Source organism: Hylobates moloch, unplaced genomic scaffold, assembly GCF_009828535.3.
Source record: "Hylobates moloch isolate HMO894 unplaced genomic scaffold, HMol_V3 SCAFFOLD_11, whole genome shotgun sequence".
Lineage (NCBI taxonomy): Eukaryota > Metazoa > Chordata > Mammalia > Primates > Hylobatidae > Hylobates > Hylobates moloch.
Window position 1 is genome coordinate 59314159 of NW_026652286.1, and position 16725 is coordinate 59330883.

The 16725-nt window shown below is 41.0% G+C and overlaps 1 protein-coding gene across 3 annotated transcripts in view; it reads left to right on the plus strand.

The window, feature by feature from the left end:
• Positions 1-526: 526 nt before the first annotated feature.
• Positions 527-16725, plus strand: part of TMEM135 (transmembrane protein 135) — a 278687-nt gene continuing 262488 nt past the window's right edge. For all 3 annotated transcript variants that reach the window (XM_032167116.2, XM_058446383.1, XM_032167118.2), the window contains exon 1: positions 527-836. In XM_032167116.2, the coding sequence (XP_032023007.1) occupies positions 696-836 (141 nt within the window). In that variant the 5' untranslated portion in view covers positions 527-695. The remainder of the gene's footprint in view (positions 837-16725) is intronic.

Sequence of the window (16725 nt, forward strand, 5' to 3'; positions counted from 1 at the left end):
TCCCAGGTAAAACAGAGCTTGGAAAGCCCAGCACCTGGGGGCAGTTAGTTGCAACTAGCAGGCAGCCCTAGCTGTTTATTACTGGGACTCTCGGGAAGGCGAGCTCCCAGTGCTGGGGAGGACGTTTGTCCCAGGCATTCCTCTGGCAACCCTCTTCCTCCACCAGCTCCCAACAAAGACATTTAATCCCTTTCTTCCACTACCCTCCGCTCTACTTGGCTTGGCGTTGGAAGCTGAAGTACAATTTGACCCAAGCCACCCCCTACTGCGCACCTGCCATAGCGCTCGCGCCCCGGAGCCGGGCACGGCGTCGCGGGGGTGGGGAGGCGGCGCGTCCCCGAGCTGCGCACCCTCGCGTACAGCCTCGGCTCTGGGGGCGAAGATCCTCTCTGCCTCCGCTCACCCAGCCGCGCCGCCGCGCGGGAACGCGCCCCAGCGGAGGCCCTCTTGAGGGAGCGCGCACGCGCCGCCTCTCCCCGCCTCCCCGGTGCGCGTCCCGCCCCCTTGAGCTGCGATACGCCGAGCGCTCAACATCCGAGGACTTTGGCCCAGAGTAACCCCGCTCTCGTGACCTTTCCCCTCCATTCCGCACCTCCGGCTTCTGGCCGGGCGAGAGGCTGGCGGCTGGGCTCTCGCGCCCCTCCCTGCAGGGCGCAGGCTCTCACCCTCCTGTCTTCTCCGCGCTGTTCCTCGTCATGGCGGCCCTCAGCAAGTCCATCCCTCATAACTGCTATGAGATCGGCCACACTTGGCACCCTTCCTGCCGGGTCTCCTTCCTGCAGATCACCGGGGGCGCCCTGGAGGAGTCCCTGAAGATCTATGCTCCTCTGTACTTGGTGAGACCCGTCACCTCTCCCGCAGGGCGAGTTTAGTGTAGAAGATGGGCCGGGGGCTGCAGTTGGTGCTCCCGAGGGGCTCTAGGGGACATGCCTTGTGTCGGGCTCTCTTTTGGAGGGGTCGGAGTGTTTTGGGTGGTCGGTAGGGGGAAGGGGGAGGTCCCAATGGGAGGATATACCAATTCCTGCACGGGAGAAGGAGGAGGGGAATTAGAGATTGAGCTGTCATCTGAATGCCTGTTGCTAGGAAAAGGATGGGCTCCCAACTTTTCGAATTAAGTTTAGGACACTTAAAAACGTTAATTCAAAGACCAGCGTTATTTTCCTCTGGCGTGCCTTGTGATGGAGAGGTATTTGTAGGTCAGCGAGGCTATGAGAAGGACCTGCAGTCTTTCCTCGTCTAGTTTCCCCTGTTTTATTTTGCTGGTTTTTTTTTTTTAATGAAGAAGGCATATTTGACCCTAAGTCCCTGTGCTCAGATCTTGACTCAGTTTTGAGATGACAGCATTGTGATTTGGGGGTTTTGCAAGTGTTTTTGCAAGTTCACAGAACAGACTCCTGGGTTGAGATTGTGTGTGGTGATTTAAAGGGTGATGCCAGTCTTTCAGTCAGTGAACTTGGTTAGGACATCTGACTTTGTGTCACCTAGGACCTTCTGTTACACAGCTTTACATATAGGGCAATTAATAGGGAATATTTGGCAGTATGCATATGTAACACTGAGGACTATTGAAGATGCTCTTAAATGTTCTCCGCAAAATCTTTTTTTCAATAGCCTTATCCTTGATATTAAAGATTTATTATTACTTTGGCCATTGAAGTGCATTGTCTCATTTTCTTGCCTTACAGTTTGTGTCCTAAGAAGACAGATCATATTTTTTGTATGTCTTCTAAAAGTTTCAATATTCAGCAGATGATCAATTATTATTTCTCATTGAAGTAATTCAGATTTATATCCTAATGTTCCTGAAAGTGTGTCATGGCTGTATCTGTAGTACTTCTTGAAAAGTCTGATTATGTATTTCAGAGATAACACAGGAGAAGGTGATGACTTTGTTTGAGGTTGCAGGCACCCATTTCATTTTTATTGTATAGACTGATGCTTCTCAAATTTTTATGTATGTTAGGAATCCTCTGAGGATTATGTTAAAATGGGGGTTCTAATTCATTAGGTCCTGGTGGGGCCTGAACCTCTGCTTTCCTAACAAACTCGCGGTAATGATGATGGTGGGGGCTGCACTTTGAATAATAAAGATCTAGAGTAGAGGCCAATAATTATTATTGGAGCTGGAAATTTTTTCCTTGATTTTCTTTGGCAAAGATTCATGTTTATCTGCTTTTCCACATTCACTGTGGCCAGTCTACGTCTCAGATTTTTTCTTTTTCTTTTTGGGTACAGAGTCTTGTTGTATTGCAATTCTGGCTGGAGTGCAGTGGCGCCATCACAGCTCACTGCATAAGGCTCAGATTTGTAAAAAACAAAACATCTACAAACATCATTGAGCTCTTGTTACACAACTATAGAAAAGATTGTTCCTGCTGTCAGAGGATTATGATATAGGTGGAAAGAGAGTTTATGCTATCTACTTCTCCCTCTGAAAATCCATAGCACTTTTCGTTCATTAATTCATTCACTTAACAAATATTTGTTGAATGCCTGATACTTGTTATACCAATAGCCTAGACGATTTATGGATTATAGTCTATGATAGGGACGTTAAGGGCAGCAACAGGAACATAGGTTCTCCTACTCCAACAAGGTAGGTTGGGGGTGTTCAGGAAAAGAGTTGTGTTTTACTACTATATCTCCAACAAGATTAAGTACTTATTGAGGATAAATTTTCCATCTCATGTGGCCTTGTACCCTTACATCTGTGTATTTGAAAATTTGGGTTGCTGCTCATTGGTAGTTGTGAAATAAAATTAGTGGGAACTGAATAGCATTTTATTTTATATTAAGTGAAGTGGAAGAAAATAAAAAATGTTAGGACACATTGCGCATACTAAGGATAAGCATTGTTTTGTGACAGTTTTGTTTCAGTTATCCATGTAGGTGTGGGTGGGGCTACTTGGAGCATATAGCTGTTCTCTTTGTAAAGTGTTGGATAGTTGATTAAATGTATACCCCCATGTACTAAGATGCAAGGTGGTGTGGTGGAAAGAAATTGGACTTTAAAAAGGGATCAGGCCAGGTGCGGTGGCTCACGCCTGTAATCCCAGCTCTTTGGGAGGCCGAGGGCGTGTGGATCACCTGAGGTCAGGAGTTCGAGACCAGCCAGCTTGACCAACATGGTGAAACCCCATCTCTACGAAAAATATAAAATTAGCTGGACTTGGTGGCACATGCCTATAATCCTAGCTACTTGGGAGGCTGAGGCAGGAGAATCGCTTGAACCTGGGAGGTGGAGGTTTAGTGAGCCGAGATCGTGCCATTGCACTCCAGCCTGGGAAACAAGAGCAAAACTCCATCCCCCACCCCCCCAAAAAAAAGGGATCGGGGTATCAGGATTTGAATCTCAGCTCTATCATTTACCAGCTATTTGACTTTGTATATGTTACTTTATCTTTCTTTTTGAGAATTAAATGAAACCGTACATTGATGATGTATCACATATTTTCTAGTTTATCATAGGTTTTGAATAGTTACGCATATTTTTCTTCCTCCCTTCTCCGGTGGCACTTAAGAGTGAAGTTCATGGAAGATGGGTAGGGAAGGCCTCTTGAAGTAAGTGGCCCTTGACTTCTGCCTTGAGGATAAGGCTGTACAGACATTGATTCATGCAGTAGACATTTATAGCATACCTATTCTTAATGGAGAGGAGGGAGGATAATGTAAACTGAGGCAGAAAACTAAGTAGTTTTGTAAGAGAAGCAATGAATACATTGTCTATAACAGAATGTTTGCGTACAGGAGTTGTGAGCGATAACAACTTAAACATTTATTATGTGCTTAGTCCTTTACATATTTTATCTTTTTTAACCCTTATACAACCCCAGCTTATTATCCCCATTTTATAGGTAAGATAACTGAAGGCTAGAGACATTAAGTGATTCACAAGATTTAGAGCTAGTAAGGAAAAAGACAGGATTCAGTTCTCATTTCTTTTGACTGAAAGACTGAAGGACGGGCTAAAGGAGCCATTGAGGGTTTTTTTGTGTGCGTGCTATTGAGGTTTCTTTTTGAACAAAGGGGTTACAAGTACAAGTACAAAATGATGCTTTCAGATGCTAAATCTGGTAGCACTGGGAAGACCGGATAGGAAAGATTTTTGAGAAATTGATGCAGTAGTTTCACTAAGTGGTGGAAAGAGTCAGAACTCCTGTGGAATCTCACCCTGCAATTTACTATCAATATGATCTTTAGAAAAATTACTGAATCGCGGCCGGGCGCGGTGGCTCACGCCTGTAATCCCAGCACTTTGGGAGGCCGAGGCGGGCGGATCACGAGGTCAGGAGATCGAGACCATCCTGGCTAACACAGTGAAACCCCGTCTCTACTAAAAATACAAAAAATTAGCCGGGCGAGGTGGCGGGCGCCTGTAGTCCCAGCTACTCGGGAGGCTGAGGCAGGAGAATGGCGTGAACCCCAGGGGGCGGAGCCTGCAGTGAGCTGAGATCGCGCCATTGCACTCCAGCCTGGGCAACAGTGAGACTCTGTCTCAAAAAAAAAAAAAGAAAAGAAAAATTACTGAATCGCATGGAGCCTTAGTCCCCTTGCTTTGCAGAAGATGATTGTACCCATTTTTTAAGGTCTGTTGTGGGGAGTCAAATAGGATAATAGTGCGTTAATTATGATATATGTCTCTATCTCCTTTTAGAACAGTGGTTTGTATTTAGAGTAGTGTAGTACCTCATTAAATGCGTAATATGTGTCTAAATGAGTGAAGGAATAAAGGAATGAGCGCATGAATAGTGCAGGAGTGAAGAGATATTTGGCAGGTCTGCCAGAGAAAATGAAAGGGCAGTTCTAGAGGCGTTTTGCAGGCAGAATGAACAGGACTTAGAGACCAAGGATATTGGGGCAGCGTGAGGACTTGTTTATACTTCTAGGTTGTCAAGTCAGATTGTTGCAGTTGCCATTATTGCTAGAAATGGAGAAGTTCTAAAGGCAAGCTGCTGTAGGGACCAGTGGAGAGCTTTCCCCTTGGCCCTCTGAAGGTTCACCAAAAATCATTGACAGCAGGCAGATGGATTAATAGGAGAAAGGGCATGTGCCAACTTATTTAACATGTATACACGGGAGCCTTCAGAATGAAGACCCAAAAATACAGGGGAAATTATCTGTTTTTATGCTTAGGTTCAACAAAGTATAGACAGCTATGTAGAAATGTGATTGGACAATAATGCTAATAAGACTGATTGGGGAAGCAAGGCCTGTCTGTCTAGATTCTTCTTGGCCTCTCTGAGCATTCCTTCTTTTGTTTTGAGTATGGGGCAGGACCCTCTCTGGAATGGGGGCTTATGACCTACAGTCAAACAAGGTAGGTCGGATAGTTTCTTTATGGCCAGTTTTTACATGGAAAGGCAAAGGGAAAGTTAGTATGATATTTTAAGGTTTTATGGCTGGCTTTGGGGAAAATAGGGTCTGGTTTTTATGACCTGCCTTGGGGAAAATTCTAGTTTCTAAGGCTAGCTCAGGGGAGAGTGGGACTAGGAGACAGGAGAGCAGGAGAAGGTCAGAAAAAAACTTCTGCTTCTAAGGCTGCTTCTGAGGCCTTCATTTTGGGGTATTGTATTCTGAGCCCCAACATGAAGGAAGATTTTTATCAAGAGTGTTTTCTGGAGCCTATAAAATGGGTCTTATATATCTGCTTTTCACTGGAAACATTATCATGTGTGTTGTACTAAACTGATTTCTTCATATCTTATTTACTTTCTTGTTCTATACATTTACCCTCATGCTTCTTTTAATCTTGGTATCTACAACTGTTCTTAGTCGGTATTCACCTTCTACTGTTTAAACCATTTCAAAATGTAGATGTATGATTCCTTTTATTATAATAGTGAATCTTTGTGTTTTCACAATTTGTAAAGAATATCAACTCTCACTCATCATTTATTTCTGTAGTTTTTTTTTTTTTTTTTTTTTTTGAGACAGAGTTTCGCTCTTGTTGCCCAGGCTGGAGTGCAGTGGTGTGATCTCGGCTCACTACAACCTCCGCCTCCCAGGTTCAAGCCATTCTCCTGCCTCAGCCTCCTGAGTAGCTGGGATTACAGGTATGCACCACCACGCCGGGCTAATTTTGTATTTTTAGTAGAGACGGGGTTTCTCCATGTTGGTCAGGTTGGTTTGGAACTCCTGACCTCAGGTGATCCACCTGCCTTGGCCTCCCAAAGTGCTGGAATTACAGGAGTGAGCCACCGGGCCCAGCCTATTTCTGTAGTTTTTTTAAAAAGCAGATTCTTACATATTTTGTAATATATGGTAACAATGTATGCATATACCAAAAATATATTTTAGAATTTTATATTTTATTTCTTGAATGTTGGTTATTGCTATGTATTCTAAATAGATGGTACCCCTTGCTGCACACATACATATGAAACAGTTATTAAACTGTTGGCTGGGTGTGGAGTCTCAAGCCTGTAATCCCAGCACTTTGGGAGGCCGAGGTGGGTGGATCACCAGGTCAGGAGATGGAGACCATCCTGGCTAACATGGTGAAACCCGTCTCTACTAAAAAAACAAAAATTAGCTGGGCGTGGTGGTGTGCACCTGTAGTCCCAGCTACTTGGGAGGCTGAAGCAGGAGAATCACCTGAACCTGGGAGGCAGAGGTTGTAGTGAGCCGAGATCACGCCACTGCACTCCAGCCTGGCAACAGAGCGAGACTCTGTCTCAAAACAAACAAACAAACAAACAAACAAAGAAAACTGTTTAACCCCTAGACTACCACTAAGATTAAGGAAAGCATAAGGCCCTTGTTTTTGTGGCAACTTTAGAATATACAGTTGCCCACTTGGGCGTATGGATTCTGTGCTGTTGAGATTCTTAGGTACCTTCCCTAAGAAGGAAAACTTGTTCACTAACCTCAGATGGTTCTAACACTAAGACCTTTCTTTTCCTAGGTGGTTTTCTTCAGGACCTCTAGATTAAGGTACTGGCATTTACCTTTAGCTGAGTCCAAAGTAGAATCTTTTGCATTTTTGGGAAAGAATGATTTTAAAACCTGTTTTTTCACTGACCTTTAGATGTTTAGACTCTTCAGTGGATTAACATGTTTACTCAATATTGACTCCCTTTGAACCATATAATCCAACACATCTGTTAGATTACAAAGGATCAGTTAATCACTTCTAGGCTCTGAATAAACATTTAATCCAGAGTTGAAATTTCTAGGAATAAAAAATAGTTTATGGACAGTCTCATTGGTTGCTAAAGGCTTGAAAACCACTGATGGAAGAAATCAGTTCAGTGATACAGACTGAGAGTTTTAAGGCAGTGAGTGCTTTAGCAGGTTTTCTAGAGGCTACAAGACCAGCAGTAGGCATTTGTTTTTGTTTTTGGCTTAAAAAAATAAAATAAGAAACCCTGAAGTCATTAAAGAATGCAAACTGCTCAGAATATCTGTCTAGATTATCTGAGCTTTGGAGACCATGGAATTGTAAATCTGTGCATAATCCCCCTTTGATTTTTGCTTGAGACCTAATTTATGGGGGTGTAAATAAGGGGCTCACTTTATCTTTCTATTCAATAACTAAATGATTTTTACATAATTTCTTATTATCCCTTTGGAGATACAAGTCATATGGCTTTATTTATTTATTTATTTTTTTTTTTTTTGAGACAGAGTCTTGCGCTGTCGCCTGGGCTGGAGTGCAGTGGCACGATCTCGGCTAACTGCAAGTTCCACCTCCTGGGGTTACGCCATTCTCCTGCATCAGCCTCTGGAGTAGCTGGGACTACAGGTGCACACCTCCACAGCCAGCTAATTTTTGTATTTTTAGTAGAGATGGGTTTCACCATGTTGGCCAGGATGGTCTCTATCTCCTGACCTCGTGATCCGCCCACCTCAGCCTCCCAAAGTGCTGGGATTACAGGTGTGAGCCACTGCGCCCGGCCGTCATATGGTCTTTTTTAAATGAACAATTGAATAATGGATTTTACTATTCATTTATGTGACATTTTGAGTTTTTTGAAGTTGTTTTTATTTTTATTTATTTTATTTTATTTTTGAGACGGAATCTGGCTTTGTCGCCCAGGCTGGAGTACAGTGGCGTGATGTTGGCTCACTGCAAGCTGCGCCTCCCGGGTTCACGCCATTCTCCTGCCTCAGCCTCCTGAGTAGCTGGGACTACAGGCACCTGCTACCACACCCAGCTAATTTTTTGTATTTTTAGTAGAGATGGGGTTTCACTCTGTTAGCCAGGATGGTCTCGATCTCCTGACCTTGTGATCTGCCCGCCTCGGCCTCCCAAAGTGCTGGGATTACAGGCGTGAGCCACCGTGCCCGGCTGAAGTTTTATATGTGAGTTCTTGTTATTCTTTGCCTGCACTCTGTTGAGTACAAACTACAGCTTCTAGCATGTCACTTCCAGTTGAGAGGTCAGGGCTTAGTATTGCAGTAAACACTTTCTCAACTCACTGTTTTCTGTAGCAGCTAACCCTGAGTAGAGCAGGCCAATTCTGATTTACCATTATTTGCCTCTTAGTTGTCATAGATCAGGGATAAAAATACATATTGGTAGAAAGAGACCCACCTGGAGGAATGAGGGAGTCAGTTCTACACTAATAATCCCTCTGGTAACAGATTTTCCATCAGATTGCTTTCATATCCAACTGATTAGTTGATTTTATTGTGATAGAGATTAGTCTGAATAATCAGGCCTTTTATTCATTTTTTAGAAAACTATATATGCTTGAACTTTTGACTCCTAAAAACATTCTTTTCATTATTTGCCAATAAATATTGATGAAATATATGGTGAAGGGGAGACTGATATTTGATGATTAGTTTAGTAATATCTGAACCTAGACTATTGGTATTGGAATATTGATGATTAGTTTAGTAATATCTGAACCTAGACTATTGGTATTGGAATATTTGTCCCCTATTTGTTTACCAAGTATTTATTGAGTCTGCTATTTGCAGGGTGCTGTTTGTGGCAGCTGTGTGCTATGTGGTATGGTGAGGAATAAAATGAATGAGACATACTTCTTACATTGAGTTTATAGTTTAGGAGGGGAGATTAGGCACATATACTCCTGTAATACAAATTCATTGAGATAAATATCATAAGGTACAGATAAAAATAAAAATAAAGTGGTATATGTAACTGTTAGATTAACAGTGTAACTCAGGCCAGGCATGGTGGCTCATGCCTGTAATCCCAGCACTTTGGGAGGCTGAGGCGGGAGGATCACTTGAGGTCAGGAGTTTGAGACCAGCCTGGTCAAATGCTGAAACCCCTCCCCTACTAAAAATACAAAAATCAGCCAGCGTGGTGGTGGGCATCTGTAATCCCAGCTACTTGGGAGACTGGGGCAGGAGAATCGCTTGCAGCGAGCGGAGATCTCAGCTCCCCAGCCTGGGAGACAGAGCGAGACTGTGTCTCAAAAAACAAACAAACAAATAAACAAACAACAAAATAAACCCAGTAATTCAGATGTAAAGACGTAAGGTAGAAGGATCAAATAAAGCTGAAAGATTTTAAGCCTTGCTTATTAGGATATGTAGAAGGTAGTGCTGTGGAAAAAATATTTTCAGTGAAACATACTGGCTTGCTTTGGGGCATATTGAGTTTTAATTACTAGTGCAGTACGTAAGTGGAGAATGACCATGAAACTTTGAGAAATGCAGGGGTAGAAAGAAACTGAGGCTAGAGATTTAGGTTTATATGTCCTAATGCTAGAGATGAAAATTGAGCCCATGATTATGGGTTAGGTCGACAAGGGAGAGAGTTTAGAAAGAGAAGACAACCTAGGGAATGCTTATATTTGGAGCAGAGGAAAAGAAAGAAGCAGACAGAGCTGTATGAAGAGATTGAGGTGGTAGTGTTACTTAGTCTTGAGGTAAAGGAGTTTTGGGAGGTATTGTAAGAGACGGGAAGAGCATGGACTTGAATCTTAGTCCTGCCACTTACTGGCATTGTGACCTTGAGCAAGGTTCTTAACATTTGTGAACCTCGGTGTCCTCATCTATAAAAAGAGGATAAAATACCTATCTATTATCCTTTAAAAATGCAAGTCAGCTTTTGTTATTCCTCTGCCCATAACTCTCCAGGGGCTTTCCAATGCAATACAATGTGAAGTCCTCACCATGGCCTTCAGAGCCTTATGTGGTCTGTCTGTTGCTTGTTTAATTACATTTCATGCGATTTTCCCTTTGCTTTTCCACCTCGATCTAGATTTAATCACACAATTTATTTAATATTTTGAATCTATGTTTTATGTGGTTTACAACAGAGAGCTCCTGATTTCTGGGGAATATCTTAAATCGTACAACAGCCAGATTGTTAAAAAAAGTGTATTTTTATGGAATACATAAAAGGTAACTCTTGTTTTATGAGTTATGACTTTGAGAAAAAAATTCATGCCTCAATTTGTGCATAAGCAATATATGTATATGGATACTTTTTTTTATTGATTATGAAAAGATGATGTGGATTGAAAGGCTGGAACGCAGCCTTATGTTGTATAAATCTATCTGTATAAGCTTTGGAAGTGGTAAGACCTTGACAATAGATTGATCGTTTATTTATTATCATATTAGTTATTGAGTATTTACTTATCATATTAGTTAATGAGTACTTAGGTGATAGGCAGGTGATAGGTGGTAATTAGGGAAGGGGAGTTAATTGAAGTGATGGCTTAACAAAGAACTAAATAAAATATTTTTAAGAAAGTCATTTTAAAATGTCAGTGCAATTTCTTACATTACAGTTGCTTCCATTACTTTTATAGTATAGTGAATGTGAAATATGTTTTCATCCCCAAGAACTTAAACTGGGCACATGGAATGCCTAATAGTGGTTGATGCTTTGATGATTAAGGGTCTTATAATATTTTAGATTTATTATTCTTCCATTATCGTAATATAGTACATAATATAGTACTGTATTAAAGACTTAATTTGAATCTCTTTTGACCGTAGGTTAAACTTTTAAATTGCCTTTTAATTAATCACTAACCTTAGTTTTCTGTTTACTCATTGATATGCTCTTAATGTTGTGATTGAGATTTGTGTATTTTTTCTTTCAGGTAATAGGAAATGAATCTGTTTTATCTTTGGATACTAGGAATATAGTTAATAAGTATTTGTTAGTGAGCCTGAATAATTAATGAGTCAAGTTAGTATGGTGAATTGATCTTACATATCATGTATGGGGCTCTGTCTTCCTCATAATTTTACTTGAGGGGAATCAATAATTGAAATAAATTAAAGATTTTAACTAACTTGGCTCATAGCAGTATTGAAAAATATTTAGTGGCCGGGCAGGTTGGCTTACGCCTGTAATCCCAGCACTTTTTGAGGCCAAGGTGGGCGGATCACCTGAGGTCAGGAGTTCGAGACCAGCCTGGCCAACATGGTGAAACCCCATCTCTACTACAAATACAAAAATTAGCTGGGCATGGTGGTGCGTGCCTGTAGTTCCAGGTACTGGGGAGGCTGAGGCAGGAGAATCACTGTAACCCGGAGGCGGAGGTTGCAGTGAGCCTAGATTGCACCACTGGACTCCAGCCTGGCAACAGAGCGAGACTCTGTCTTAAAAAAAAAATTTAGTAAAATGGACCTTAAATAATTTATATTTGAAAGAAAAGTATTAAGGAAGAGTGCTAAATCAAGTATCATCAGATTTGAGCAAGTTCCTTTTATAAGAATGCTAAATTTTTTTCAACTTACTGTCATTTATTTTGTATAGCCTTTTGACTCATTAGATTTGTCAGGTTGCTTTGGTTTCTTGATTCTTACTTGATCTTGGGGGTTTGGATTGTGATTAATCCACTTTGGGAGTTTCCTTGAAAGATTCTGCACCAATTGCCAGTGATGAAGGAAGGCTTGTTCTGATTAGATTCAATTTGTCTACCTTGAAAGAAATACACATGGGCCCATTTTGTTTCAGACCCGTATGTCAGAAACTCGCAAGCACAGGAGGCACTGAATTAAGCAGAACCAGCCAAATTTCTGTGTGCCCCTAGCTGCATTTAGAGCCCATGGAGTGTAGTATAACTGTATTTACTCTGAATCTTCATTTCCTTTTACTGTCTCTTTTCTACCCTTATTTCATTCATCAAATATTACATGTTATCTACAGTGAGTAAGAAATACTGGAGTGAGGGGAACGTGAAGGTTAACAGTGAAGGGGGAAGATAAACTTAAAATAAATGCACACGAAATTATCTGTGATAAGTACTATTAAGAAGACATACGGAATGTTACTAGGCTGTTTACTAGAGGATCCATTCTAGTGTAGAGGGTTTGGGAAGCCTTTCCTAAGGAAGTGACATGGTGATTATATGAATATATGTGAAGTGCACATATATTAGGTTTAACATTTATGGCACAAAAAACAAATTTTAACGTGGCAAAATCAAGAGAAATAAGAAGCAATTACTTTATAGAAAAGTAGTCTATTTGACAATTTCACAAATCCAATACCCTGGTCAAGAATTTGGCCTTTACTTACCTTGAAGTCAAAGGCAGTAAGAAAACCTAACTGCCTACAAATACCTCGAGTAACAGATGCTGTGAAACTGAAACTTCCTTCTAGTAAAATCCATGTTTTAAATTACAGTAGTCAGAAATTTTCAATTACAAATGTTAGAAAAACTATTTTGAATAACTTCTATTTGTCTTCCCCCATTTAAAGGTAAGTTAAGATTGTTTTTGACAAAATTGTGAAGTCTGAGAAGTTAAGAATCTTTTTTTTTTTTTTTTTTTTTTTTGAGATAGAGTTTCACTTTTGTTGCCTAGGCTGGAGTGCAATAGCACAATCTTGGCTCACGCCAACCTCCGCCTCCTGGGTTCAAATGAGTCTCCTGCCTCAGCCTCCTGTGTAGCTGGGACTACAAGTGTGCACCACCATGCTTGGCTAATTTTGTATTTTTAGTAGAGATGGGGTTTCACCATATTAGTCAGGCTGGTCTCGAACTCCTGACCTCAAGTGATCCACCTGCCTCTGTTACAGTAAAGGGATCCTGATTTAGACTCCAAGAGAGGGTTGTTGGATTTCGCGCAAGAAAGAATTCAGGGCAAGTCCGCAGTGCAAAGCAAAAGCAAGTTTATTAAGAAAGTAGAGTGGTGAAAGGACAGCTACTCCATAGACAGAGTAGGGTGTTCCTCAAAGTCAGAAGAGGAACGCGTCCACCCTAGGTACAATGCTTGTATATATGGGGAGATGTGCTCTGCTACAAGGGTTTGTATTGTGATAAAGGATTAATTTTCTTAATTGCTATATTTTGCAAGAATTGATATTGTTAAAGCAAAATTAGGAATGCCTTTGTTCTTCAGATATTGGGATATCTGGACACTACGAAGTCTGGGTCTGTTTTAGTAAATGTTATTAATTTGTTCCTTTAACTGTAAACATCTATAGGCTAAGAATGCCTAATTTTCTGAGAATGCAGCCTAGCAGTTGTCAGCCTCATTTTCCTAGCCCTCACTCAAAATGGAGTCTCTCTGGCTCGAACACCTCTAACACCTCTGCCTCCCAAAGAGCTGGGATTACAGGTGTGAGCCACTGCGCCCGGCCAAGCATCTTTTTAAAGCTTTCTTTTTCTGTGCTCTTTTCTCTTTTTCCCATGGTTAAATTTCATGATTAGATTTCTTTTGTGGTTCAGGTAGGTGGTTAGGATTACCCTATCAAAGATTAGTAAAGGATTTTACATCCATCAAATGGTTGACAGACTAATTATTAGACTTTAATATTAATGAGTTGAAGTGCAGTTTAAACCTTTTAAAATTGGCTTTATCTTCTTTTTAGTGGAATTTATATATCAACAAATAGTGAGGCAGTTGTTATTTTTTAGTCAAGTAGTTACTGTTATCTGTGATTTCTTCTCTTTCTCAAATCATCCTTCCTGGGCTTGAACTCTTAGTGTTCATGAGTTCTGTTTAAAGGATTCAATTCATTACCCAGTATTCACTCAGTTTATCACCCAGTATTCTTATTGGAGAGACTGGAACAAATATGTATACTTTCTATTTTTCATCTGAATATTGTTGTTCAATTAGAAATATATTAGATTTTTTCCCGTTAATTAAAGTATTTCACATTAGAGTCCTTGATATTTGTACTTAAGCAAGCAGAAGATGGCAGGGTATGAAAGAGTGTTTTGGTTTAAAGTTGTGGTGCTGCATGTGAGTTACATCACTAAAAGTTGAAGTGACAGGTGTGTGTTTTCAAGACTTTCCCTATATTACAAAAATATTGGTATTACTCAGTTTTAAACATGGGTATAATGTATGCAGGGCTCAATCTGAGTCTTGTTCCTGATCACATTTTGTTTCAGTATTGTAACTTAAGTATATTTTTATGTTTATCTGGAAAGCCTATCTCAACTTTTATATAAAAATTTGAAAATGTAGGAGAGGAAGGCTATTACAGGTAAGGTATGTAAGGCTTAATGGTCATCGCTAAAGTTTGATGGTATGATTTTCATTATAGGGAGGCTTTACAGTATCATCATTATGGAAAACTTTTGAAGATTGCTTGTATCTTCCCACATGTATTATTAACAAGTTGCCCTAGTTTTTTGGCTTGTTTGTATTGTTTTTAATAAGCTGGTTCTTGTATCTGTTGGGGGCATCATGGTGTAACGCACTGGTTGTGAGTTACAAGATCTGAGTTTTTGTTTCGCTTTGCGATTTATAACGCGATTTCTTCATTTATAAATAGAAGAGAATCCTGCCTTAACAACTTCATGGCTTGCTGTGGGAATCATATGAGATGGTGCACATATAAAAGCTTTAAAAACTGTAAGAAGATAGGTAAATATTGGTCTATGATACTTGGTTTCTTGTCATTTTGTTTGAGATATTTATATTTGGCTTTTGTAGCTTATGATTCTAACCTTAAAAATAAAGATGTTGGAAGCAATTCAGATTTAGCTTGTTAGAGTTCTTCAAAGAAACAGAAGCCTCTGTGTGTGTGTGTGTGTGTGTGTGTGTGTGTGTGTATAAAATAAGGAATTGGCTCACAATTTTGGAGGCTTAGTAAGTGCCAAGATCTGCAGCTGGCATGCTGGAGACCCAGAGAGCCAATGTGTAATTCCAGTGTGAGTCCAAAGGCCTGAGTACTAGAAGAGACAATGGTGTAAGTTCCAGTCTGAAAGCCAGCAGGCTGTAGACCCAAGAAGAACTGGTGTTTCAGTCAGGTCTGAAGACAGGAAAATACCAGTGTCCTAGCTCAAGAAATCAGGCAGGAGGAGTTTGTTGTTTTGTTCTCTTCAGGTCTTCAACTGAGGGGACGAAGCCTACTCACATTAGGAAGGACAATCTGTTTTTCTCAGTCTACTGATTCAAATGTTAATCTCACCTAGAAGCACCCTCATAGACATACCCAGAATAATCATTTGACCAAATGTCTAGGCATTCCTTGGCCCAGTTAGGTTGATACATAAAATTAAACGTGGTATACAGAAAAATTTGTTTGTTACAACATATTTGTTCTGCCTCCTTTATTATGCTTTTTTTTTTTTTTTTTTTGACAGTCTTGCTCTGTCACTCAGGCTGGAGTGCAGTGGCATGATCTTGGCTCACTGCAACCTCTGTCTCCTGGGTTCAAGTGATTCTGCTGCCTCAGCCTCCTGAGTTGCTAGAATTACAGGCGTGTGCCACCACACCCAGCTAATTTTTTGTATTTTTAGTAGAGACAGGGTTTTGCTATGTTGGCCACACTGGTCTTGAACTTCTGGTCTCAAGTGATCCACCTGCCTTGGCCTATGATAAATATTTTTTAAAAACAAGGTCTTATTTTATTTTATTTTTTTGACAGAGTCTTGCTCTGTTGCCGAGGCTGGAGTGCAGTGGCGTGATCTCGGCTCACTGCAAGCCCCACCTCCCGAGTTCATGCTATTCTCCTGCCTCAGCCTCCCGAGTAGCTGGGACTACAGGCGCCCGCCAGCACGCCCAGCTAATTTTTTTGTATTTTTAGTAGAGACGGGGTTTCATTGTGTTAGCCAGGATGGTCTCGATCTCCTGACCTCATGATCCGCCTGCCTCACCCTCCCAAAGTGCTGGGATTACAGGCGTGAGAACAAGGTCTTATTTTTAATTTTAATTTAATTTTTTTTTTTTTTTGAGACAGAGTTTCGCTCTGTCACCAGGCTGGAGTGCAGTGGCGATCTTGGCTCACTGCAACCTCCAACTCCCGGGTTCAAGCGATTCTTCTGCCTCAGCCTCCTGAGTAGCTGGGATTACAGGCACGTGCCACTGTACCCTGCTAATTTTTGTATTTTTAGTAGAGACGAGGTTTCACCCTGTTGGCCAGGATGGAAGGGTCTTATTTTTAAAAAGCATTTTGAAAATTTTTATTTTTAAAAAATTTTAAAAAATTAATTAATGAATTAATTAATTTTGAGATGGAGTCTTACTCTGTCACCCAGGCTGGAGTACAGTGGTGCGATCTTGGCTCACTGCAACCTCCACCTCCTGGGTTCAAGCAATTCTCCTGCCTCAGCCTCCCAAGTAGCTGGGATTACAGGCACCCACTATCATGACTGGTGAATTTTTGTATTTTTGTTGAGCTGGGGCCTCACTGTGTTGGGCAGGCTGGTCTTGAACTCCTGAACTCAGGTGATCCAGCTGCCTCAGCCTCCCAAAGTGCTAACGTCAGCCACCGTGCCCGCCGAAAAATTTTTAGAAAAAAAAATACAGGAGGTCTCTTGATCATGGATGAATATCCTACTTTAGTTCTGTTGTTTGAAGTTTTTTTTTTTTTTTTTTTTT